The 23784-nt window shown below is 50.1% G+C and overlaps 1 protein-coding gene across 2 annotated transcripts in view; it reads left to right on the top strand.

Moving 5' to 3' along the window:
• The first annotated feature begins 392 nt into the window (after positions 1-392).
• LOC104329350 (uncharacterized) overlaps positions 393-23784 on the top strand; it is a 40093-nt gene continuing 16701 nt past the window's right edge. For both annotated transcript variants that reach the window (XM_075437382.1, XM_075437383.1), the window contains exons 1-8: positions 393-1090; positions 9245-9319; positions 10595-10644; positions 12269-12322; positions 16312-16462; positions 20387-20469; positions 22949-23104; positions 23238-23516. In XM_075437382.1, the coding sequence (XP_075293497.1) occupies positions 904-1090; positions 9245-9319; positions 10595-10644; positions 12269-12322; positions 16312-16462; positions 20387-20469; positions 22949-23104; positions 23238-23516 (1035 nt within the window). In that variant the 5' untranslated portion in view covers positions 393-903. The remainder of the gene's footprint in view (positions 1091-9244; positions 9320-10594; positions 10645-12268; positions 12323-16311; positions 16463-20386; positions 20470-22948; positions 23105-23237; positions 23517-23784) is intronic.

Here is a 23784-nt window from a genome sequence, read left to right as displayed (position 1 = left end):
CTTCTCGAGAAATCATTTCAAGATGTGTCCTCCTTGTTCATTAGCGCAGGTGTCCCTCATCTGTCTCCCGGCAGCGGCAGAGGGTGGGCCAGCTCCTTTAGAAAAGGGAGCGTTAAACAGAGAGGTGAGGTTGGTGCCCCGAGTTTGCTTGGGGGGGTGGTGATGCTGACACCCCCCTGAACCAGGGCTCTGAGGGGTGGGTGGGGAGAAGCCCCCGCGCTCCGGGGTGATGCGGGCCGGGCAGCGGGACCCCCGCCCCCCCCGGGGGGATGCGGGAACCCCCGGGGCAGCGGCCCCCCCCCTCCCCGGCGCAGGGCGGACCCGCCGCCGTCCGGATGCCGCCGCCGGTTTCCTGGCCCCGCTCCCGGCCCCGCCGCCGCCGCTTCCTCCCGGGGAGGAGGAGGAGGAGGAGGAGGGGAGCGGCGGGAGCGCTCGTCGCCCCGCCGGATTATTTTTTCCGGTCGGCGCTCCAGAAGGGGAGGTGGGAAGAGCCGAGGTACCCCCCCTTTCCCCCCCCGCCTCCGTTGCAGCACATGGGAAGCAAAAGTTTTCTTCCTCCTCCTCCTCCTCCTCCTCTCTCCCGTCCGCTGGTCCCCCTGCGCCCCGGCAGCCCCGGTCCCGTCCCCCGGAGCCGCTGGGGACCGGAGGATGCGTCTGCCGGCCCCTCGGCTGCTGCTCCCGGCTCCGGGCTGCCTTCCTCTGCGGCGGGCGGTGAGGAATGAGACGCGGCTGGGGCGGCCGCGGCTGCTGTGAGCGCTGGGAAGGAGCGAAGGCGAGACTTGGATCGCGGCTTGGCAGCGGGACCCGCGGCTTCGCGGCGGGAAGGGGCTGGTGGGCGACAGCCATCGGATGCGTTAGCTGCGCCGGAGAAGGAGCGCTCCATCGCTGCGCCTCGGGCCCGCCATGGGTACCAGCTTGTGTTCGAGGAGGCAGAAGGGGCTCCTGCAGACCGGGTTCTGCCTGGTGGCCGTGGCGTGTTTGGGCTCGGGAGTTTTTATGTACCACCACTTGCAGCAGAAGGTGCGGAATGCCGAAGCCCTGGCCCAGAAATACAAACAGCAGCAAGAAGCGCTGTCTGCGCAGCTCCAAGGTGAGTGGCTGCTCTCCGTGGGTGCACGCGCGCCCTCTGAACTTCCCTCTCTCCCAACATCACCCGCTGGTGCTGGTGCCGCTCAGCCCAGTGACCAGCTGGGTGCCTTTGGGGAGCGAGGTTTGGCTTTTGGCTTTAAAGAGCCCTAGGAAGACGTCGCCTCTTTCCTTCCCCCCTTTGCTGCCTAGAATTAGGGTAGCCTTGGGTCTGAATCGCTGCTCGGAGCAGCAAGGGGAGCGGCGTGTGCGGGACTGGCGAGTTCAGCTACGTCACGTCTATTCCATTTCTTCTCCCCGTAGTTCCCTTTGGCCACAAAGACTAGTCCTACAGCTTTCTAAACGTGAAGCAGTAAAAATTAAACCAGGCCTTCGAGACTGTTTGGGCAGGCTCTGAGATGTGGCTCCGCTCTCGCGAAGCGTCTGTCCGGGCAGTGAATGGAGAGGCAGGGGGTCTTTAGGAAAGTTTGTCTTCATGCTGTCTACTGCCCGTTGCCTTTGCAAGGAAAACAAACCTATCTTCATCTCGGGAGAGTGATCTGGGGCTGGGAAAGTCTTGCCAGCTTCTTTGGGGCGGATAGATGCTGCAGCACAGGGCTCCCCAGTAAAGGGGGAGGAGGAGGAGGAAGATTTGGCTTTTCTGAGCCTGCTGACCAGTGCTTGGTTCCTCTGGCAAGAGCTGCCGCAATGCAAGCAGAATGTTTATGTTGCCCCTCCCTCTCTCCCCCCCCATTTGTCCTCCTTGCGTAAATGTCTGACGGCGGGAGGGTGACATTTTAGCCCATGGAGAGATCCCAGTAGGGAAGGCTGAGGACCCATGTTACTCCCTTGCTGTACTCTTATCTCCTTTCTCCAGTCTGTCGTTCTAGCCTGGCTGCATCCACCAAAGCTACGTTTCCAGCACCTGTCGCTAGCTTTGGAGTCTCGAGAGGGGTTTGGTGGGAATCCACTCCTTGGTAGCCAGCAGTTGTGTGTGTAGTGCTGGAGGACGGGTTGGTTCTGGAGTGCCTGCAGAATGAATTTTACATGGACAAAATATTGTCTGCCTGTGGCTCTAGTGACGCAAGTTTGAGATGCATTTAATACTTTTTCTTCAAACAAGTGGGTTTATATGATAGTGTTTAAATCGAGAGCTCTTCCTTGGGCTCAAATCAAATGCGGGGTATCCATTTTGACTTCTGTTGACACATCCAGTGACGCTGCTTCGATAGCCTGTCTTGCTGGGGAATGCTGCCGATCTGTGACTCCACATCCCTGCCTTGCAGGGTTCAGTCTTTTCTGGTGGGTTTGTGTGCAGCGTCGTGATGCAAATGTGGCATTGTACATGTGCTCCGGGCTCTGTATTTCTGCCTGTAAACTGGGGGGCAGAGTGTGGTGTGTGGGTTTCATTTGTCTCTCAAGGAAACATGCTCTAAAAAACCGGATCTTGTGAACCGATCTAACGTGTGTAGGGGTTCACTGCTGTCACCTGACGTTTTGTTTCCATTTCTTCTCACTCCATCACAAGGCAGTCAAACAACTACAGCTCCTGATGCATTGCACAGTCCCAGCCACAGCGATTTCCACCCGCGTCCTGTGTTTCTGAGATGGGAAGATCGGCAGGGCAGAAGTTAGCCCACATTCCTTCCTGGTGTGTCAGCATCTCTTGCTGCTCTGGGAGAGAGGGGCTGGTGCTTCAGAGAATAAGCTGACAGCAGTAGCCTCGGGGAACCCCAGTTTTGGGAGCAGCAGGCTCAAGCAAACAACTGAGACACGCTCGTAATATTTTTTTCCACCCAAAGATGTTTGACTGGCAGAGCTGTAGCCTGTTGCTGGGGTTTCTAACCCCCTGTCAGCCCTCCCATTCCAAAATACTGTTGTTGCCATGGGTACCCTTTTTATTTCGAGAAGACACGCACTCGTCCAACAATTTTTACAAAGGCAAAGCTGCTTTTTGGATTTGGCTGGTGGGAGAAGGCTAGTGGTTGGCAGAGGGGGGCCGTGTTCGTGGAAGTCTCACAGCGCAGAGGTACCTTGTGCACACGGCCGTGGCTGTCGTCTCGCGGCGCTGCTCCCTGCGCTGCGTTGGTGCTGGGCGCAGGAGAGCGGGGTGGCAGGGCTCTGGGCTCTGCGCCGGTGCTGACTTGTTGTGTGCTTTTAATTGCTGTGTCTTTTGCTTCTGATTTCTGCCTACAAAAGGAGGAGGTGTTATTCTGAGGTGGAGTTCAGCACTGTTTAACCAGTGCTTGAGGTGTTTCCTCTCAGCTATCAAGTATTTCCTACTTTTTATATCTGAGTATAATATATCGTTAATACTTCTGGTAGCCTCTGTAAATAAAGCTTGAAAGTGTAGGGCTGGGCCAAGAGTTGAGTGAAAGGGAAAATGGGAGTGAAGCTGTCTGGAAACCAGCACTGCCTGTCCCACGTGCTGTCCGCTGCCGGCTGCGCACAGGGGAGTGGATCTCATCCGCTCTTCTACAATAAGAGCGAAGCAGCTGCTGGCTTTGCTGTAGGGTAAAACACCTTGTGTGAGAAGAAGAAAGGGAGGTGGTGTCGTGTGTGTGACCCCATCCAAGCTCTTCCCTGGTGGTTGGTTCCCCTCGTCCCGGCCAGCTCTTGCTGCTGCGCACAGAGGTGGCTGTTTGCAGTGACCCAGTGATTCTGTTTTTGCGTTGTGGTCCAGATGGAATCCAGGAGGAAAGTCTGCTTGCCTTTTCTGTCCTTCCATCTCTTCTCTTTCTGCCGGGTGGGGTTGGAGGATGTCTGAAAGTACACGGAGACACCTTGCCAAATACTGGGCTTTCCTTTATGGGCCGTGATTTGGGGGACTCGGGTGCTGTGTCACGAGGCTTGGAGGGCATTAGAGGCTCAGTCTGGTGAGCTGTGCCCTGGTGTGCGCTGCAGATGAGTCTGTTCTGTCTCAGCCCCCACCCCAAGCTCGTGTCACGCTGAGTTACGTAGCAGGTGGCTCTAAGCGCAGTGCGGCTGTGCCACCTCCCCCTTTCCATAGGTGTCTGGCTGTGGAGGTGCTGAGTGGAATGAGAGGTGCTTATTTCGGTCAGTTCACTAGCAATGGCACTCCCTGAACAGTTGGGAAGGAAGGGTGCATTTGTGGTACCATCCACTTCTGTCTGACGTTCCTGGCGTGGCCTGACAAGGGCACATCAAACTGGTGTCTGGGATGGAGGAATTTTCTCTCCCACAGCAGGCTGGCGTTGCACAGTGGCTGAGCGTGAGGATGCCACACTCCTGTCCTCGCCATCGGTTGTGTTTTACACAATCTGTCTTCTCTTTGCCATCTCTCTCGATCAGAGAGGGAGGTATGATGAGTCTGGCTTTCGTTCTGCTCCCCTTATCACTTGCTCTGGATGATTCGTGAGCCTGGGTGACTGGTGCCGCGGGTGATTAGTTGTGATGTGACAGGATGGAGACTGGCAGGAGTGATGAGCTGTGAGAGGGGAAGGAGCACGGTGCAGCCTGGAAGCTAGTGTTGGTCTCTGTGTGCGGAGAGCTGCTTGGGGCTGCGGGCCATGGGCAGGGTGCTGACTCTTCCCACAGGATGTGCTACGGGCATAGAAATGGCCGAACGAAATCTGCACCCTGCGTAGTTTTAGCAGGACCTGAGCAGCAAATCTGACACCTTGGCTGCCTTGCTCCACGAAAGCAGGGAGCTGGCATGTACTTGTGGCCCTCCCAGGCAGGGGTAGAATGGAGACACTCTAACGGAAGGAGAGTAAAACCTGAGACTGTCGGCAAGACTGGAATCACTCTCTCATTATGGAGCTCTTAAACTTTCCCTGGCAGATGTTTATCTTGGTACTCTGGGGTATATGAGGCAACACCTTCACTCAATCACCCTGTTTCCTGTGGTCTTTTAAGACAAGAACAAGTCTGTGGAAGGCCTGACCTGTTCTTCTTTCCCAAAGGCAATGCACTGCAAGAGATTTCATTGTTTCAGCAGTTCAAGTTCTGCATTTTAGCTCATTTGGCAGCAGGTGATGGTGCTTTAGTGCTGAGTTCTGGCTGAACTCCAGCCTGGACTTAGACACTGACCACTCTCGTTCTTTCTTTTAATTGCAAATTGTTAAAGACTCCCTGGCTTCCTGTCCTCTGAAGCTCTGCAGTGCCATTTTGGTCTGCTGAGTTGTTGCTGTATTCCACCACAAAGATGAGTAGAGAGACTACTTACTCGCTGCTTTGTGTAAAGCTGAACCCACCTTTTCTGGCCTCTGGAGACCTGGAGGAATCACAGCACAGATTACAACTTTTTTTTTTTCTAGTTACTGGAGGTTACTTCAGCTTACTTATGAAAAAAGTGTTGGAAGAGCCAGGTTTTGCATCCTAAATTTGTGAATAAACAGCCTGTGATATGGAGCTGTCCCTGAAGACTCATCTGCTTTGTGGGCTTGCATTAGGATTTGTGCTTACGAGTGTTAGCACAAGCCTATTGCTATCGACGCTTTCCTGTGCTTTAGCTTCCCGTTTACTATGTGAGATCAATAGCACCTGGTAGCTTGGGGTCATCTGAGCAGACCTTTTCTGCACAAAATAGTTATTTACTTGCCTGGTCGTGTGCTGGGCGTGCTTGGGCTTTGAGTGAGGCTGTAGCTGTTCAGTTTGCCTGCTGTGGTACGCGGTGCCCTTTGCCGTTGGGGATGATGGAGCTGAGCTGTGCTGTCAGGGAGGTTGGTCGCTGCGTTGGTTGCTCTGGGTTCTTCAGCTGTGGGGACCTGGAGAGGTGGGTAACCTGCCCATGCAGGAGGAGTTTCTAACCCTGGACATAGGCTCCGGTTTCTTCCAGTATACTTGGGTTACTAGAGAGCTAAATAAAATGCCTGCAGGAGAAACTCCAGCCTGGGGAACTCCTCCAGGCCCAGAACTGCTGAGGGAAATGCAGACTGGAAGCTCAGAGTATGTGAAAAGGCACGGTAGAGGCTGTGAATTGCTGGGCATCCCTAATTGCTGGTGTGAGGTTCCCATTGCATCAAAGACTTGTCCTCAAGTGCTCTGCTAGATAAGACTGCAAGCAAGCGAGATGCTTGTGTCAGAAACATGAGTCCCCAGAGCTCTCAGATCTTTTGGGAAGTGGCTGATGTTCTTAGAATGACAATTTCGTTGAACAAAGCTTTTTAGCATGTAGTGAAGAAGCACCCACAGTCTTCTATGTGCTTAGCTAGGCTGGGGAAGCCCTCGGGGTGACATCTGAGTAGTCTGTTGGGAGAAGTGTTTCTAAAAATAAAGCTGTCATGAAGTAGACGCTTGGACAGCTGCAGTGTTGGGCTTGCTGCTTATCAGTGTGCTCAGCAGGGGCAAAAACCCTTTCACATTGCAAACAAATACTTCTGTTGTAATGGTTTGAAGAATATGGTAGTTTCCTTACTTCAGAGGAAAATATTAATGAAGTGGCCCAGCCCAGGGGAGGCATCTTCACCCCTGGGATGTCTGTTAACTAGGGAAGGTGACAAAGAGAAGGAAGGAGGAAGGAGACCTAGGACACTGGCCCCTCCTGTTCCCTGACCGAGGTCAGAAATGACAGAAGGAATTTGGTGGGTCAGGGGAGACAGCTTGGTGGTGGATGTGTGCTTGGGGAATGGCTCCTCAGTCTGGGGTGGGACAGAGCTTGGCGCATGATGAGCCCAGGCTGGCAGAGCTGAAAACAGTCCTTGTACCTGCAGTGTCTAAAACCAGCTTAGTCCAGCAAAAGCCAATTTGTCTGTCTTGTCCCGCTGAAGCCTTGATTTCAGCACAGGAAAAGTCACTGCCCGGAGGCACTGAAGATGCTCAGTGGGGGACAGTGGGATACAGAGATGTTTGGATTCACTTTGTGTCCTGAAGCCAGAGCCTCTGCTCCAGCTACCCTCAGTATCTAGGCTGCTTGCCTGCCTGCCTTGGGCTAGTGCCCCCAGAAGGCTTGGGAAGCAGTTGAACTACAATCTGCAAAACCCTTAGGCTTCAACACTTTATCATGCCTGGCTTCATTTATCACTGCTGCTGCTTTCCCCTGATTCTCTCAGGCACTCAGCTGTTGCTGGAGATCACTGAGTATTAACCGATCCACTGCTGGTAAACCGAAGTATTGCAAAAACCCCAGGCTTGGACTCAGCCAGTGTCAGGAGCTTGGCTTAAAAATCATGGAGTTAAATCATGTGGAGGTTCTTTTTCTGTGCAGAAAAGGCATTTCCAGGTGGGAAGAAAAACAGTAGTCATTGTGAGGGTCCTGGTAAATCCACCAGACTTGGATTTGTTGTGATCCAACAGAAGAGAAACACGCAGTGCGGAACTAGGCTTTTAAAGAAGCTGGAGAGAATGATTAAACTGTACTCTCAGGTCTGCCTGCATGAAGTTGCAGGGGGATGTGGCTCATGAAGGTGAGGAATGCTTCCCTTGAATGTCCAGCGTTGATTAAAAAGCTCTTGAAGAATGGTCATGGGAGCAGTGCTTTGCTGCCTGGTGAAATTATAGTCTTCCATGCGCTTAGGGTAATTAGGAGACCCGCTGTGAGGAAGACAGTCTAAAAATGCAAGGAATAGTTGCTTTTTTGCAATGCAGAAGGAGGAGGTGAGGCATAGGGAGGCTGTGAGTTCGGTGGAGGTCTGCAGAACTGAGTGGCTTGATTCTCTGCCTGGGGAGAAATGGGTGGGACAGCAGAAAAAGTGTTTTTCTTTGGGTGGTTTTTCATTTGTTTTCCTTTAGGGACTGCAGAGATGGCAGACTTGCAGATGGTAGGGCAAGGAAGGACTATTCTGATCACAAAGTTTGATTCTTGTGTAGTCCCTACCTCAGCCTTGCAGCTCCTGGATGAGCTTTAGTATTGTTTAGAAAAATGCCCTAGCCTGATATTTCAGATGCTAGAACTACCTATGAGCTCCTCTCTACATACATACTGAGAGCGACATCTGCACTACCATAGGCTTAGTGCCACTAACGGTGTAAAACAGTAGCTATACATGTGGATGTTTTGTGTTTCTTATTCCCCCAGACTGGAGAGCCTGCTCTCAGGCAGCAAACCGCCTGTTAATGCAGGGCACATGCTGCCTTTGCTGCTCCCGTACGACTGGAGTGGAGCTAGCAGTGAGAGCACGGGTCACCTGGGGCCCTTGGCTTGGCAAGATTTCAACAAGGAATGGGTTAGCACTTGTTTTATGCTTGCAAATATCATCTCGCTGTGTTTGTTTTCCTGGAGACTGTGCGTCGTGGCATGACTTGCCCCCAAAGATCTTGGCTCCAGAGGCCAGTTTCGGCTATCGCCCCTCCGCTCTGAATCGCTGCCCAGGGCGGTTCTGGCATGGTGCTGGTGGTCTCTGTGCAGAGGGGATGGAGGAGCCTCGTGCAGCTGAGTGCTGGGACTCAGGGAAAGCTCTCAGCATTCAGACATCAGGGTGGATTAAAATCACCATCCATCAGCAAGCTTCTCTGGCACTTCCATTTGTCATGTGGCTGCTGTACGAAGCAGCCTCATCCCTCTCCCTTCCCGGCTCCTGTGCAATGGGAGAGGGAGCTGCTTGGCTCGCTCTTCTTTAGTGGCCTGAGGGCCAGTTAATGGTTGAGTTGTGGAAAGGGAGAAAATGTCTCTCCTGTGTGCTGCTGATGTCTTTATAGAACAGATGACCTGGAAGGCTCTGGCTGTCTTGAGCCTGGTAGTGGACTTGGCCCGCAAATGTGCAGTTTACCCACTGGCCACTAAAGCCAGCTCTTGGACTTGGCAGCTTAGACTGTAAAGCAAAACCTGAGTGCAAATGCTGACAGGATGGCAGACCGGTGTGTTAGATCGGGAATATCCATTGTCTCTAGTCCAGTTGTCCCCACTCTGCTCCAGACCTTATCTGTTCACAGCTGACAAGGAAGTGCAAACAGTTTGTAGCTGGGCCTGACCCTTTCACTGCTTAGGAGATCGGGTATCTGCACGTATTGCAGGACTGTTGATTTGCTTGGTCTGGATTTTACCTGTGAGCTGCTGTGTGCTGAAGCCTAGAAACAGTGATGCAGGCCGTTCGAAACAGGAAAGGCTCTTTTGCCCAAACCTGCTCTCTTGGGCACTTGCTGGTGCAGTCCACAGCAGGATTTGAGGTCCACGTGTCCCTGGCTGCATGACCTGCGAGAGGCCTGTTTTGGGGGGAAAGAATATACTGGAAGCCACTTCAGGGCTTATCTCACGCTCTGCCTCTTTCTGCTTCCCTAGTCGTGTACGAGCACAGATCCCGGCTAGAACGATCCTTGCAGAAGGAGCGAGGGGAACACAAGAAGACAAAGGAAGGTGAGTGTCTTGCGTGGGTGGCATGGCAGTGGCCAGCCATCCCTCCAGCTGTCCCGTGGGGAGATGTGTGTGTCGCACCCAAGGCATTTTCTGCCTTCAGGGCCATGTGTGGATGTTACTGAACGTCCCCCAGGTGAGACTCATCCCTGGTTTGTACCTAAAGGAATACTTAACTGACTTGTCTGTTGCCCAGAGGCAAAAGGTGCTGGGAGGCGGGCCCTGTTCTCTCATATCCTTACATATGTCCTCAGTCTAATCTGTAAGTAACAGTACCCGTGATGTGCTCTTTAAGTGATAGCTAGACCCTGCGCTAGGCCATGCTTTATTCTTGGAAATAGATAAACTTTCGTATAACAGTGATCTTGAAGATGGTGAGCTCTAGAAGTGCTTAATATTAGCATCACTGCACTCCCTAATACATGGACAGTGGAGACTGTCTGATCCTTTAAAGTTGATCTACAAAAGTAGACAAACATATGCAGGATGTTGTAAGGCCATGAAATACAGCAGGAAGTAGAAAGCGAACAGACAGCTCATGTACCTTTCAGTGGAGCAGCACGCTTGGATGTCAGACCCCTTTGCACCTGATTGTTGCTGGCAAGTTAATAGCTTGGGTTTTATCTTCAGAACTGGTATGTGGAGCTACATCGCTGCTCTCTACTCCTGCGTGCACTCTGTTGCTGGAGATGCTGGTGTACAGCATCCAGGGTTGGCTGTCGCCATGTACTGAGGGAGAAGCTGCATTTCTGTCTCTTCTTTCATTTCTTTGGTGGGGACTGACTGAGAGAATGAAGCATCCTAATAAATGTTATCTTGTCGTAGGACCTTCCCATTTTAAGAGGGTGGCACAGATGAGGTCAGCGGATTAGTTCCTCTTGGTCTCACAGAAGCTTTGGCTTCTCTTTTCCAGAGTCATCTCTCATTTCAGAGCGCCCCAAATCCTTGCGCCGTTTCAGTGACATCAAAATGTAGCTGTTTGTGCGCTGAAGTAGGCATTCACCAATGCACTTCCCTTTAGCATGGGAAACGAAGGACAGTTGGGCCAGTCTGGATGGGTGGACAGCTCTCGTGGGAACCACTTCCAGCTTTCTGAGGGCATTGGGTGGAGTCTCCTAGCAGCATCTAGGAGCATTCCGGCTGCATTCCAGCTTGTTGAGTTGCAGCCTTTTGCTCAGCAAGGGGCCGATTTCCTCCTTCTCTCCCCCCACCAAAATATAAAACAGATTCTTGTTAAATTCCAGCTTATTAAATTGTCTTCTCTTCTTCCATTTCTAGATTTTTTAGTGTATAAGTTAGAAGCTCAGGAAGCTCTCAACAAGGAGAAGGTAGGTATGGTTTATTCCTCAGAGTGTGTGTGTATAACAGTGGTAAAGATCTTTCTAGTACCACCTCAGTCGTGAGGCCACTGCTGCTGTCTGGAAGGCGTGACAGACTGAGTGTGTATGGTACAAGATGAACTTTGGCTGACTCCACCTTGCCAAGGCTGTTGGTGTGTGAGGATTGACTTCATTTTAGGGAAAGACTGTGTTGTGCTAGAGCTGTTCTGCCTACTCTCCCATGTGTGACAGATGACTCGGTTCTCAGCTCCGGGCGTAGCAGGGAGTCCCACGCTGCAGCCTGAGAAGAGAATTGCTGTTCCGTGGTACAGAAGAGTCCTGGGGAAACTGAATGCAAGGCACACCACAGGGAACGTGGAGGAGAAAGGCCGTGGTGTTGCTGGGGGAAGCATAGCCATTGTTTTCTGTCTCCAGGGATTGTCAGATGATTTCCACTAGCCTGTGGACTTCTCATTCAGCAGGGAGGAGGAGGACTCTTCAGTGAGGGTTAGGAAGAAATGCATCCCTGGGTTACAGTCTGTCCCATTCGCTTGAAGTTATAAGGCTGGTTTTATTCCTTTCTCGGAGCATCTGTTGATGAGATGCTGGAGAAGAGGAATTGCTTTTAGCCTGCTCATCTGTGGGTGAATGTCATCCTGTTACAGAAAAACTCATGGGTGAATGTCTGAATACTCTGCTGGCTGGGGAGCTCCCTTGCAATTTGCGCTCATTTGCTGGTAATATTTCATGCCGTAGTGAGTATTTATCATATGAGTTGAATTGTGGCTTGTAGTGGAAATCTCTGCATGGTGGTTAGTTTGCACTTCTGTGGTGCTGCTTAGTGTCTCGGTCATGTTGCTTTAAGCATAGATCCCAGCAGATGTTTGTGAAGCTGCCTGTAATGGAAAATGCTGCAGTGTGTTCCCTCTCGGGTGCCGCTGCTGCTGTGGGGACTTGGCCTTTGGGCACACGGGGCTGGTGGCTTTCAGGCCTGCTGTGGTGAAGGATGGTGCCCTGGGGACAAAGGGGAAGAACGTGACTCTTAGCAGGGCGTAAGCAGATCTGTTAAACCTGTACAGACCCTCTGTGGACACGCGTCAGTCCCTCTCTGCTGCTGGTTTGTGTCAGCTGAACTTAGTTTGAAAGCTGCACCTAGTTATAGAAGCTTGCTTGAGGCTTACTCGATTGCTTAGTGATAATATTTTTTGTTAAATGGTGCGATTTTTGTGTGTAGGCAGAAGTCTTCACTCTGGTGCTGTCTGCCTCCCCCTCAGGCGCTGCGAAGAGTGCTCAGCCTGCTCCGGGGGGTTTTACTCTGCAAAGCTCTTTCAGTGCTGGGCCTGTCCTAGATAAAGAACTGAAGATGGGGGGAAGAACCGCTCTGAAAGCGAATGGAGAGAGCGCAGTTCATGAGCTGGGGGTTCGGCTGCTTTGCAGGGGTTCTTTTCCAGCCGTGCTCAGGCTGCATGTTCCGCTGGTCACCTCGGTAGCCCGTTCCCAGTCACCGTGTGCGTGCGAAGGGGCAGCGGGGACGTGCTGTTGGTGCAGTGGCTGGGCGGGTTCTCATGGGTGTTTCTCCCTGCCTTAGGTTTTTCGGGGATCTAATGGCACTGTTGAATCTTTCTCTTTCCAGCAAGATTCTATGAACAGATACGGGGCCCTCAGTTCCCAGCACAAGATACTGAAGGTAAGGGAAGCTTCTGGCTTCGTCTGCTGCGGGGTAGGATGCTCCCTGGCAGGAGCTGGGCATCTCTGGTAAGCGAACGCACCGGCAGAGACCGAGGCTTCCCTGCAGCTTGTGCTGGTGCGGAGCGGGGAGACCACACAGCCGTGTTGATCTACATTCCTTCCTGGCTGTTCAGGTTCATGGGAGTTCCCTGTTTATTCTGTTGGGCTTTGTATCAGATTACAGCCTTCACCTACACCTCATTTCAATGGTAGCCTTTGTGCCGTTTATCGCACAGGAGTTCTGTTGTTCAGTGTGTTCTTTTCTGGGTCTCGTAGTGTGAAAATGGGTCTATTCATTGCAGCTTGCCCTTTGGGCTAATACAGTGTATTCCAGTCCATGTAAGAGGCTCAGAGGGGGGCAGCTTATGGCATTTTATAGCTTATCGCATGCTCTACCTGAAGCATATCTTGATCTTAAAGTTTGTTTTTGTTAGAGCAATGCAACCATGGCTGGTGGTGGTGGTATTTAAATGTTTTTAGTTAGAGCGTTGGCAGTGAAATGGTAATTTAATTCTGGGATGCAGAAAGAAGGCTAGATTCCAGCAACCCTTAGCACCGCTGGGTTGTGTTTCCTGAGCAGGGTCGGACCTCCAGCTGTGCCTGGCTTTTGGATTAAAACTTCGGGAAAAGGGAAGTACAGTTCTGTCTCTTGGGTATTATCCAGCACTGCAGATTCTGGGAACACTTCGCAACAGTAACGTTCCTCTTCATAGCAACTGCAGTCTGAGCAGGATGCTCTTCGTTTCTTGTCGCAAGGGGACTGCCAGAGCAGTTCATCCTGGCTCCCTTTCTGTTGCTTCCTTTTATTGGGGCAGGAGGGGGGGAGGAATAAACTATGTTTGTAACTACATTTACAGCTGCTGAAAGACAGGCCAGCCCTTGGGGCTGCTGTGTGGTAGACTTCAGCCCCCTCCCACACTGAAAAAGCTGTATTCAGCTCAACTTCTAGGTAGTTACGAGACTGAGCAACACTTCTGTTACTGGAGCACAGGCGAAAAATGCTTCCCACTGGTACTAGCTTCCTCAGGAGGAAGATTGCTGCCAGCAATGTCATTACCTAGCAAGCAGATATGTAATGCTGTCTGTTGAGCTGGAGGTCCCAAATATGACCAAAAACTTCTGTGAAGCCACTTCAATGTATCTGGCTCTGGTGTCTGTGGCTACTGCTGTCACTCTGGTCTGTACTGAAGTCATCTGTGTCTGATTAACATCTGCAGCTGGCACGCCAGACTCCAAGGGGCAAGGGGCTTGGCTTTGTCCAAAAATAGCAGCTGCGGTAGTTGCCTGTGTCTGGATTCTTCCTGGGGCCAGACTTTGTCTTACAATTCCTTTATCCTCTTGAGTGGAGATTAAAGTTTTTTGTTAATGTCACGCTGCAAAATGCATCCTAGCATTCACTGGAATAGGCAGGCAAGGAGGCGAGTGGCTTTAAACAAAAGATTTTTGACTTGGACTTCCTGAAGCTGCTGGAACCTGGCAGCTTGCAATGAGGTGTGCCCTTCCTTTGCTTGTGGGCTAAGGATCCAGTTGCCAATTCCATTTTGTACAATGCTTTCTGCAAAGCTGCTTGCTAAATTGTGGCAGACACACACGGCTTTGAGGTACTCTTATTTTCTTCTTTCTCTTCACCTGCCCCCCCCACCTGCCTGTTTTTCCCGGAGACATCAGTGAGATAGAGCTACTGCGTAGCTGATGCGTCCTGGGCACTGCGTGTCTGAGCAGCCGAGGGGAGGGGAGGTGGGATGAGAAGCCTGTATTCATACGGCTGAGCGAAGGACTCCTGATTTTTGAAAGATTAGCTGACCTCCTGAGGGAGATGATTTCCCCGTATTGCAGTGTCAGGCATGATGGGTCGGGACACAGAGGGAGATGTCACGGCAGCGTGGTCTCTCTGTATTCCCTCACGCCCGGCTACATTTGCACATGATTTGCACAACACTCATGTGCTGTGTCCTGCAGTTTCTGTTTGACTGAGTGAAGCAGCATATCTATGAGGTGGAGGAGGAATGACAATAGTCAGATGGGCAGCTCTGGACATGAGAGGTTCCTGGCTTCCTCAGGGCTGTTGGCATACCTGGCTTTGGTCTTGACTGGGTCAAGAACGCACAGACCTCCTGTGCTGCAATGACAACAAAACAGCATCTTTAGATTCCTCCTGTACATTGGTTACAGCCATCCCTAGAACCCAGTGCGAGTGAGGATGCTCTGTGTGCGTAATGAGCTGGACGGGGCCTCAGGTGCTTTGTGTGACCTTGGTCAAGGCACTTATCTCTCTCTCAGGCTTTCTGCTGCTATCAAAGGATGAATATTCCCTCCCTTCCTGACTGCAAGCAGTCTGGGGACAGACATTATGCACATCACCTGCCAGACAGAATATGGGCTAGGAATTAATTGATCTGAGCTGATGAGGACTTAAAATTCCTTGAATTGCTTAGTTTCTTGTTAAAATCGGTTCTCACTTGCTAATGTTGGTGGCTTCTGAGGTGTTGTATCAAAATGATTTTAGGGAGGTGATTGCTCTGCTGTGCTTTCTGCTGGTGGCTCTGATGAGAACTGGAAGTACCTAATGTATTTGAAAGCCAAAGCAGGAATCTTTTATTCTCTTTATTTTTCCTCCTGATCTTGTGATCTCATTAACCTGACATCCTTGCCTCTCTTCTTTGTTCTGTCTATGGGACCCCTCCATACCAATAGTTTTTTTCTCTGCACTGCATGTATTTTAGGAGCATTTATTTCTCTCCTTTTAGTGGAGGATAATTGCTTCAGGGGTGAATGCCTGGGCCAAAGATGCTTTGTTTTACTGGGGCTAAATGCAAGCATTGATAGCATTTAGAGGTTTGGTTTTTTTAAAAAAAGATGGGTTTTTTTTTTTACAGGAAGGCTGATTGAAATTGCTGCCCAAGTCTCAAGGAGCTATTGTGTGGAAGGGCCAGGGTTCACCTGCAAGCTAATCAATCTGCATATGTAATTGGTGTTGACAAACTGAATGTGGAAGGACTCTCTGGGTTACCATGGGAACAAAAAAAGGAGGTGAATTCTGGTTCAGTGGGTCTGAGCAAAAGGATGTCTCAGCATGTTTTGTTCTTGGGCTCTGCAAGAGGGGAGGGAGAAGAATTCTTCAATGCGCTTCTATCTGATGAATTCTTGACCTGCTTGAAATAGTCTGTGGTCTTGGAGAGCCTTGATATCCTGGCGTGGGATGCCTGTGAGCCCCATGTTATGATGGGGAATGCAGGCTCTCCCTAGTCTCGCCATGTGAGAGGACGTGGTATCCTTGCAGAAGGTCTCCCTCCTGTTCTAGCAGCAGTGGTGGGTGGGCAAACGGCCAGGCTGTCGGGAAGCAAACCAAGCAGAGAGCAACCTAAGTGTTGAGGTGTCCGTGTGTCCGAAGTGACGAGCAATACCTACACGCAGAAAGGCAAACTGCTCCTGTAACGTGGTGTGCAGACGGATGCGGTGTGCACCACAGAAGCTATCCTTGCAGGTACTGGTGTTTTTCAGCATGTCTGGGACTCTGGAAAGGACCTTGGATCTGTGCAGCGTTCCGCAGGCATTTGGCTTGATATCAGCAAATATTACAGCCTGCATCGCTGTCAGAGCAGGGTGTGCAGTGAAGTTGGGAAGGAGTAGGAGTAGTTCTTGGCTGTGTCCCAGAGTCTCCATTTCTTTTTCAGGCAGGAGTGGACTTGCCACCACACTCTGCTTCCAGTTTAGTGGCTTCCAAGGAGACCTCCCAAACTGCTTCACAACGTAGAGTTTAACTGGCATTTCACATCCCTCCTGAACCACTGAACATAAAGAATATTTCATTGTGTCTGGGATTTCTAGCTACCTTATTGGAGGAATGAACATCTCTTCTGCCTCCCCGAGGCACTCGAGTAGCACTTGGCAATAGCTAAATTACTCTTCTCATTGTACTGACTCTTTGTCACTTCTTTTCATATTCAGAACCAGCACGAAGATGTCAAGAAGCAGCTGCTTGACCTGCAGCTGCAGCACAACAGCTTGAAACTGGAACATCGTAAGATGCTGGAGAGCCATAGCCAGAAATATGCCCAGCTGCAGCAGGAGAAGGACAGTGAAGTGGCAAACTTGCAGGGTGAGTGTGGTGGAGAGCACAGGAAACACCAGGCAGAGAAAGGACTGAAGAACTGAGTTCAGGAGAGGACAGTGTTTGTTCTACAGGCCTCCAAAGGTCTGCAAATACAGCAGGACCCTTCTGTGTGAGTGTGCAGCGCCTTAGCCCGTCCACACCTCGCTTGGAGCGTTGTCCTGTCTCGGGGTGGTGGTGCAGGAACAAGGGCAGTGTCAAGACCAGCCAGGCGTCCTGAGGCTGTATTGAGGGGCGGCGAGATACAGAGCGGGCTGGCAAGTAGCTTTCCCCTGCGGGCGAAGCTGCTGGGGTTCACAGCCGGTGTTTCTGTGCAGGGATACACACCACAAAAGCCTCTGCGCTGCTCGGGCTGGCAAGTGCGTTGATCGGGCTGTAATTGCATGGGCAGTGTAGGATCACAGAGGAGAGGAGCTTCCTTTTTTTGTAGCCCTGTGGGAGACTGTGTGACCTTGGGTTTGACCATACTTTGAGTTCTCTGGGGTTCAGAGACCTCTGCGCTGTTATACTGCGTGGGGCATCCCTGGCTTCTGTCAACACCAGCACTTTCATGGTGTTATTTTAAAAGCCTAATTGACATTTGTTGGCTGCTTACTCTTATTGCAGCTGTTACTGATCTTATTTGTGTAGAATTTGTGCAGAGCAAGGTAAGTTAAAGTATTGTGCCAGATGCTGATTGTAGTCAGACTGTGAAGCAGGCCACATCCCAAGGAGGTCACACTCAAAATGGGTAAGATAATCCAAAAATAAAGGGCATGAGGCTAAAGTAGAGGTACATGCCTGTGGTTCCACAGTAGGCTGGGGCAGAAACAACAAGTTCATCCATAGGATAATAGTGCCTTACCCTATGCTTTCTCTGGTGGGAGAGTGTAACTGTAAGTTAGCAAAGTTAGCAGAGATGCGTTTTGTGGCAGAGATAAAACACTGTGACATTTACGTATCCCATCTATTTCAATATACATTTTTTACTTCTCTGTACACTTTTGACAATGGAAACCAGTTTCCATACTACTAGAATCCTGTAATTTCTAACATTTAAGCTTGGGAGCAAATTAAACATACTTTTTGTAATTAATGGTGTAGGTCTATAAAATGCATTTAATAGTGCAAGTATTGCAGATAATGCTGATCCTTTTAATTCCCAAAGAGTAGTTTCTATTTAGTCTGCTGTTTAATTAGGTTATCGTTTTTTTAAGGTTCGCATCTGTTCTTACTTAGATGAGGTCTGAGAGCAAAATCTGCTGATGTTTTGTTTGGTTCCTTTATCTGATCAACAAAGCCCTAGTATCTGATGATCACTCCTGGGGGAGAAGGGGGAAATTGAGCACAAGCAAGTGAAACACAAATATTTGATTTTGTCTCCTCTTAAAATATGCAGCCCCCAATGAAGTAAGAAAACTAATTCTGCCAGAGGAAGGAGAATAAAGATCAGAAAAAGAATTCAAAGAGGGAAGCTAGTGAGGAAGGTGGGCATAAGGCTGAGATTCATGTTCTCTGTCGTCTTCCCAGACTACTGTTCACTTGGTACCATCTCTCTCCTGTGCTTGAAGCTCAGAGCTGGCTGGTGAATCTTCCCTTAAGTACTGGTAACCATGCCATACGGAAGAGCAAGCCAGTCTCATGAGGTGGCAAAGATGGAGAGCTAGTAGCCTTGCTAATGCCTTATTTTCTTTCCTTATGTTCCACCACTACTTTCTATATATAATGCGCCCTCAGGAGAGGTGTGTTGGAAGACATGCCTCTGTCAGTGAGTATAACAGAGCAGAAGAGGTATCTGAGTCGGGGGCGTTGCTCAGGGCCGTTAAAATGGAACTGAGGGATTTTTGTTAGGTTCAATCGCAAAAATGAAACCCTCACCCCAGGGATGCCGGGGGACAGCAGAAACACACTGGGAAGTAGGAGGGCTTGCTTTCATGGGTGGGGCTGGGTTTAGTAGCTGCTTTTGGTGGTCCTGGTTGCTTTACAGCTTTGGGGAAGCTCTCAGGTTGGTGACACAGCTATCTGCATGCAGAAGATGCTGGGATCTGGGGATGATGCAGCTGTGCCACATGACCCAGTGGCTGTGGTGCTAGTGGGGTATCTGTGTCCTGCTCCTGAAAATCTCTGCTTCTGCAAGTGGTGTTTGAATGCTGGTTAGTGGGCTGTGATTATATGCTCAGATAGCTGAAGCTTCCTAGTCTTGTTAACCAGGGCCTGCTTAATCCTTCCTCCCCCTACTCCAGGCCCTCTCCTGCTGCTTTAAGAACTATTTTTTCCTCTGCTTTATAGGACCTGCAGTCTATTTCTGCTGCATTTCACACCCCCAGCACAGCCTGTCCTCTGCTGTGCTCCCCCACAGTAATTCTGTACTCTCTGTTTTCTTCTCATCCCACATTGGCACAGTGTTCTCTGAAGGCAGAGGGTTAGTTTTGATCTTTGAGCTTCTGTCGGAGATACGGACCCCGTAGCTACAGCTGAAATTTTCTTCCCATTGACACCAGTGGTAAAACTCCTGATGAGATCACTGGGACCAGGATTTCATGTCTGCCATGCTGGTGGTAGAGGAAGGATGTACAATGGCATGAAGGTTTTGATTTCCAGTTTCTGAATATGCTTTGAAGACCTAGATGTTATTGAGGTATTGGCTCAGGGAAACTGCAGGATTCTTTTGGACCCGTCTCTCCCACAGTCGAGGTGCCTTTGGTTCTCTTGAAGGCCTGGGGGAATGGCTGTATTGTAGTCGGAGGTCTTAGCAGTAGTAGTCTTGTGTTAGCTGTCACCTAGCCTGGACTAGCTGCCTGGAAACGCCCACAGCTCTGTGGCCTTTCCGCACTGTCTGTGCACAAGGTAACTCAGTTAAAGCTGTTCTAGCTGTAGTCCCGTAGGACATAATTCCTGATTTCCTTCTGGCTGCAGGAAAGAGCCTTTTTTCGCATTTTGACGTTAACCTTCACTGTGAGGCAAGAACTCAGCACCCAACCTCAATGGCAAAATGTCCTGTCCCATGGGTGAATGTTATAAAAACAGATACACTACTGTAATCAGGAATATCTGTAAACTTGAGCTGAAATCTCGCATGAAATTCAGCCTGCAGCAAAGGGACCATCCTGTTACGGGAAAAATTCCCATCCTTGTCCTGGCAGGTGCCACTGTGTTTGCAGAGAAATCCCAGTGCATGCAGTTCTAGTGATATTTTAAGAGAGCTTCAAGATCCAAAATAAGGCTGATGCTTTTTGACAGTCTTTGCTTTTATTGGAGGATATACAATTATGTTCAAGGCAGTGAAACATAGATGCATTGTGTCTTGTCACTGACATGCTTGAGAGTGTGCAGAGAACTTGAAAGGAGCCCAAGCTAGGGGCTGCAAGGCACAAGCTTGCTACTTAGCAGCACAGGAATAAATGCACCCAAGGATCAAGTTGTCCTGTGATTGCTTTCTGTAAGTGGGTTGTGGGGTTTTTTTGTACCATCCTTTCAAGAGGCAGATTCTGTGCAGCAGGAGGGAACCTCCTTGTTGGATCTGCTGTGGGTTCAGGAGACCTGACAGCCCTCTCTTGTAGTTGTTTCTCAACCTTCCAGTTACCACAGGGAGGGACAGTGACCACTGCTCACTGCTCTCCCTGCGATTCAGCTGCAATGGGTAAGGAAAATAAAGAAACAAATACCTTATTCTGATAGCAAGTGCAGCAAGAGCCTGACCCTGATAGCAAAAGTTAGCAGAGACGCTCCGGAGAGGAGGGAGTTCCTTGGATGGGCAGTGCTGAAAAGAATGGTGATTCAGGTTTGTCAGTGTGTTTGGCTAGTCCCTAGTTAGTGCTTCACTGTAATTCCTGGGCTTGGAGAGGTCTATGAGGTCAAGAGGAATTTATCATAAGGAAGAGAAATGCTACACTTGTGAAAATAGTGCTCTCAAGCAGATTTCTTCTCTTACAGATACAGTCTTTAAACTCAGAGAAGAGAGCAAGCTTCTTCGGAAGGCCCACCAGGAAGTTCACTCGCAGCTCCTTAGTGCCCAGGTAATCATCAGCGGGCTGTTTGTGGCCACACGGGACAAGCCCATCCTAGGAATTGAAACAGCAGGTGATTCCAAGCTTCTGCAGTGCCCTGGCCAGCCTACATTCACACCTCCTGCTATCAAAATGTGTCTCAGCCTTCATTTTTGGCCTCCTGACCAAACTTTTAAAGTAGCTGGCAATTATCACTGGTCTGTACCTTCTTCTCAAGCAACATTGAGACCCAGCCAGCTCCCATCATACAGGCCTCTGCCATTGACAACCTGGGTCAATATCAGTTGATCGAAGGTCCTCTTTGCCATGACGTACTTCCACTTTTGTCTTGCTCGGTCAGTGCTGAGTGCATTTGCATCTGGCACACCGTGTAGGACCAGTCCTGAATTACTCTTCAGCAGAGTACGCTTAAAATGCTGTTCAACTAATGGTACTGCATTAGAGAAAGCAGTCAGCAGTTCAAATGCACAAGTTAGCACATAATCTGAGCAGCATTAAAAAAAAAACTTGTCTAGAGATGGCTGAGCCTACAAAGCCAAGTGCTCGCAGACTGGAAAACATGGTGGCAGCTTTTGTTCTGCCAGTCTTAACTTGTCCCCTTCCGTGTTGTGGTCAGTGGGAAAAGCAGTTTGCAATAAACAGCTCACTGTCATTCCTTGCCAAAACTAAGCGTGAGCAAGAGTAAAAGGATTTGCCCTGGGTGTGGGAGACACAGCTCAGCCCCCTGCTCCGAATGTACTAGACAGTCGTGTAACAAAGCTGTGCTCCAGCCATCGGTCTGGCTGCTATTTCTGGCTCTTACAGAAGTGGCAGAGGTTGGTCCCAGTGGTTTCAGAAAATACTTTGGATCATTTTGACAGTGACCCTAGTTTTAAATCTTAGTTTTCTGTTTAGTTTTCTGATCAGTCCTTTATAGTGTCTAATCAGCAGTGGTTGATGCCCCATCCCTGGAAACATTCAAGGTCAGCTTGGAGGGGCTCTGAGCAACCTGATCTGGCTGAAGATGTGCCTGCTCAGTGCAGAGGGTTGGACTAGATGGCCTCTAAAGGTTCCTTCCAACCCAAACCGTTCTCTGATTCACCAGTGTTTCATAACACAAAGGTGAATGGAATGGTGTTTGCCTTCAGTGGGGCAAGATGCCATACGTTAGAGCAGACACTCACAAAGGCTCCCAGCTCCTTTATCAGCTCTGCAGTGTCAATTTGCACTGAGCATCCTGTTGTTGATCTTGCTTCCTGCTGGCAGGTGAAAGTTTAGGGCAGTAACTTGCATTCGAGACCACACGTCTGTGTTCCAAGGATTCTAACGCGTTTCACAAGCCCAGCCTGCAGTAGTTGTCGTATCAGTTGGTCTGCCAGGTAAAATGAGGTATGGAGGCATCAAGTGATGTATGCACAGCTTGCTGTGATGGGGTGCAAACAGCATGTGGGAGTCTGTGCGTTAAGGCTAGGCTTCTTTCCCTCTGGGCTGACCACCTGAAAAGGCTTTTGATGAGTTTTGTTTCCATATGGCTTGTTGTGAGTAGAAGCACTCTCCTACTAGCTAGGGCTATATCCCATGAACTGTTCTTGGCTTCCATTTCCTTCCCTCATTCCTTTTATGTTACCTTTGATGACTTGTTTTGTTGGGTTATGTTTTGTTTTTTTAATGTTAATCTTAAGCTCAAATTTCGGGGGCAAGAACTGAACTCAACAGAGCCTGCTTAGGAATTAATATCCTGCTAAACCTTCCTTGCTGCTTGGAAGCTTTCCTACTTTGCCCAGTCCCTAATTTGGTCTGTTTCCAGGTACCCTGGTGAGCATATGAAAAGCTCTCCCTCCTCACTTTCCTATAAATAACTGGAGTAGGAGTGGGGAGCTTTTCCTGAGTAGCTTTTTCAAGCCCTAGTTTTCAGGGTTGGAGATGGAAGAAATAAGCTGCAGTAGAGAGAAAAGCATTGCATTTGCTTAACGGTATAGGAGAATCAATTTTCATTTGTCTTGCAAAGTAAATTGAATTGTCAAGTAGGATTATGCCAATCGTTGTCAGCCCTGCTGAGATGAGTGCAACCATGGAGAAATGCCTCCACAGGAAGAAAAAAAGCTGACCCGAAGGTGGTACCTGCATGTGAGGCACAGGAGGAGGGGCAGCCACACCTAACAAGACCTAGCATACTCCTCTTGTGCAAAGGTGCACTGAATAGCATTGGGCAAAGAACTGGAGTCATCGTCAGCACTTCTTGGGTAATAGTATGCACTAAAATAAGACACAAGACTGGCAAAGGAGGAATACAGAGTATCTGTGAAATCTGGAGAGAAAGCTGAAGACTAGCTTGGGCTTGTCGTTAATGGTTGTGGATTATCTCCAGTCTTTCATATATATAAAACATATATCTTCTTTAGGAGTATATCTGTGCTGACCAACTGGCCATAAGAGACTGGCTGTTCTCAGCAAGGAGTTTAACGCTGTTGCCATGTGAGGTTTCTCTGTACCCTTCTCATCCCCTCAGGCCCAGATGGAAGAGTTCAGGCAGCTCAAGGAAGCTCTACAGAAGATGCCGAGTTTCAAAGGAGGAGGAGCTGGGAAGGGGCAGCAGCAGTTTCAGGCGCTGAAGGAGCAGCCCATGGTGCCAGCCAACAGCCCGTTGCAGCTCGTGAGGCAGAAGGTGTGGTACTCCCAGGGAACCCTGGGGAGGAGAGTTCTGTAGGGCTTCTCTGGGTTTTCAGCATGGGGCTTTGAACTTGGAGGGAACCGAGCTTGTTCCTTCAGAGGTTGCTCTTGCCCTTTGTCCCTTGCAGGCTTTTCCAGTCAATCAGGAGAATCGTCCTGTTGCGAACCCGCTGGCATCACCAGTCTCTGGGGTTCAGAAGCAGGCAGATAGCCCTCTGCTGCTGGGCCAGAACTCGTACAGTAACGATGGCCCGAGGCCACAGGCTAATGTGCTCTTCACCCATCCAGCCCCACAGCAAGATGCCAACTTGCTGCCGGATGCCATGCCAGCCTGGCCAGCCAAACGTGGGGACAACCACGTGATCCGATTCACCCGGACCATGAACAGCCTCCCAAATGGGAACCCAGTAAGTTCTGCACACTCGCTGCTTGTTTGGTGTAGCCCTTGCTCTTGAAGCTCAGAACTATGATATTTGTACCGACGTGCATATTGTGTGCTCCACTTCCCTGATGGGGAAGCTGTCCCAGCCTCGGGTTTCAGACTCCTGTGCACTCTTGGAGTTTGTGGTGTAGTTGCTGGGCGCAGGTGAACGGGTTGGGGTTCTTATTCTGGATCCTGACAGACCTGCAAAGAGTAAATCATAAAAGCAGCTCTCCTGTCTCCTGGGGTGATTG

This window comes from Opisthocomus hoazin, chromosome 16, assembly GCF_030867145.1.
Source record: "Opisthocomus hoazin isolate bOpiHoa1 chromosome 16, bOpiHoa1.hap1, whole genome shotgun sequence".
Lineage (NCBI taxonomy): Eukaryota > Metazoa > Chordata > Aves > Opisthocomiformes > Opisthocomidae > Opisthocomus > Opisthocomus hoazin.
Note: the sequence above shows the minus strand (reverse complement) of the source record. Positions and strands in the feature narration are given on the sequence as shown.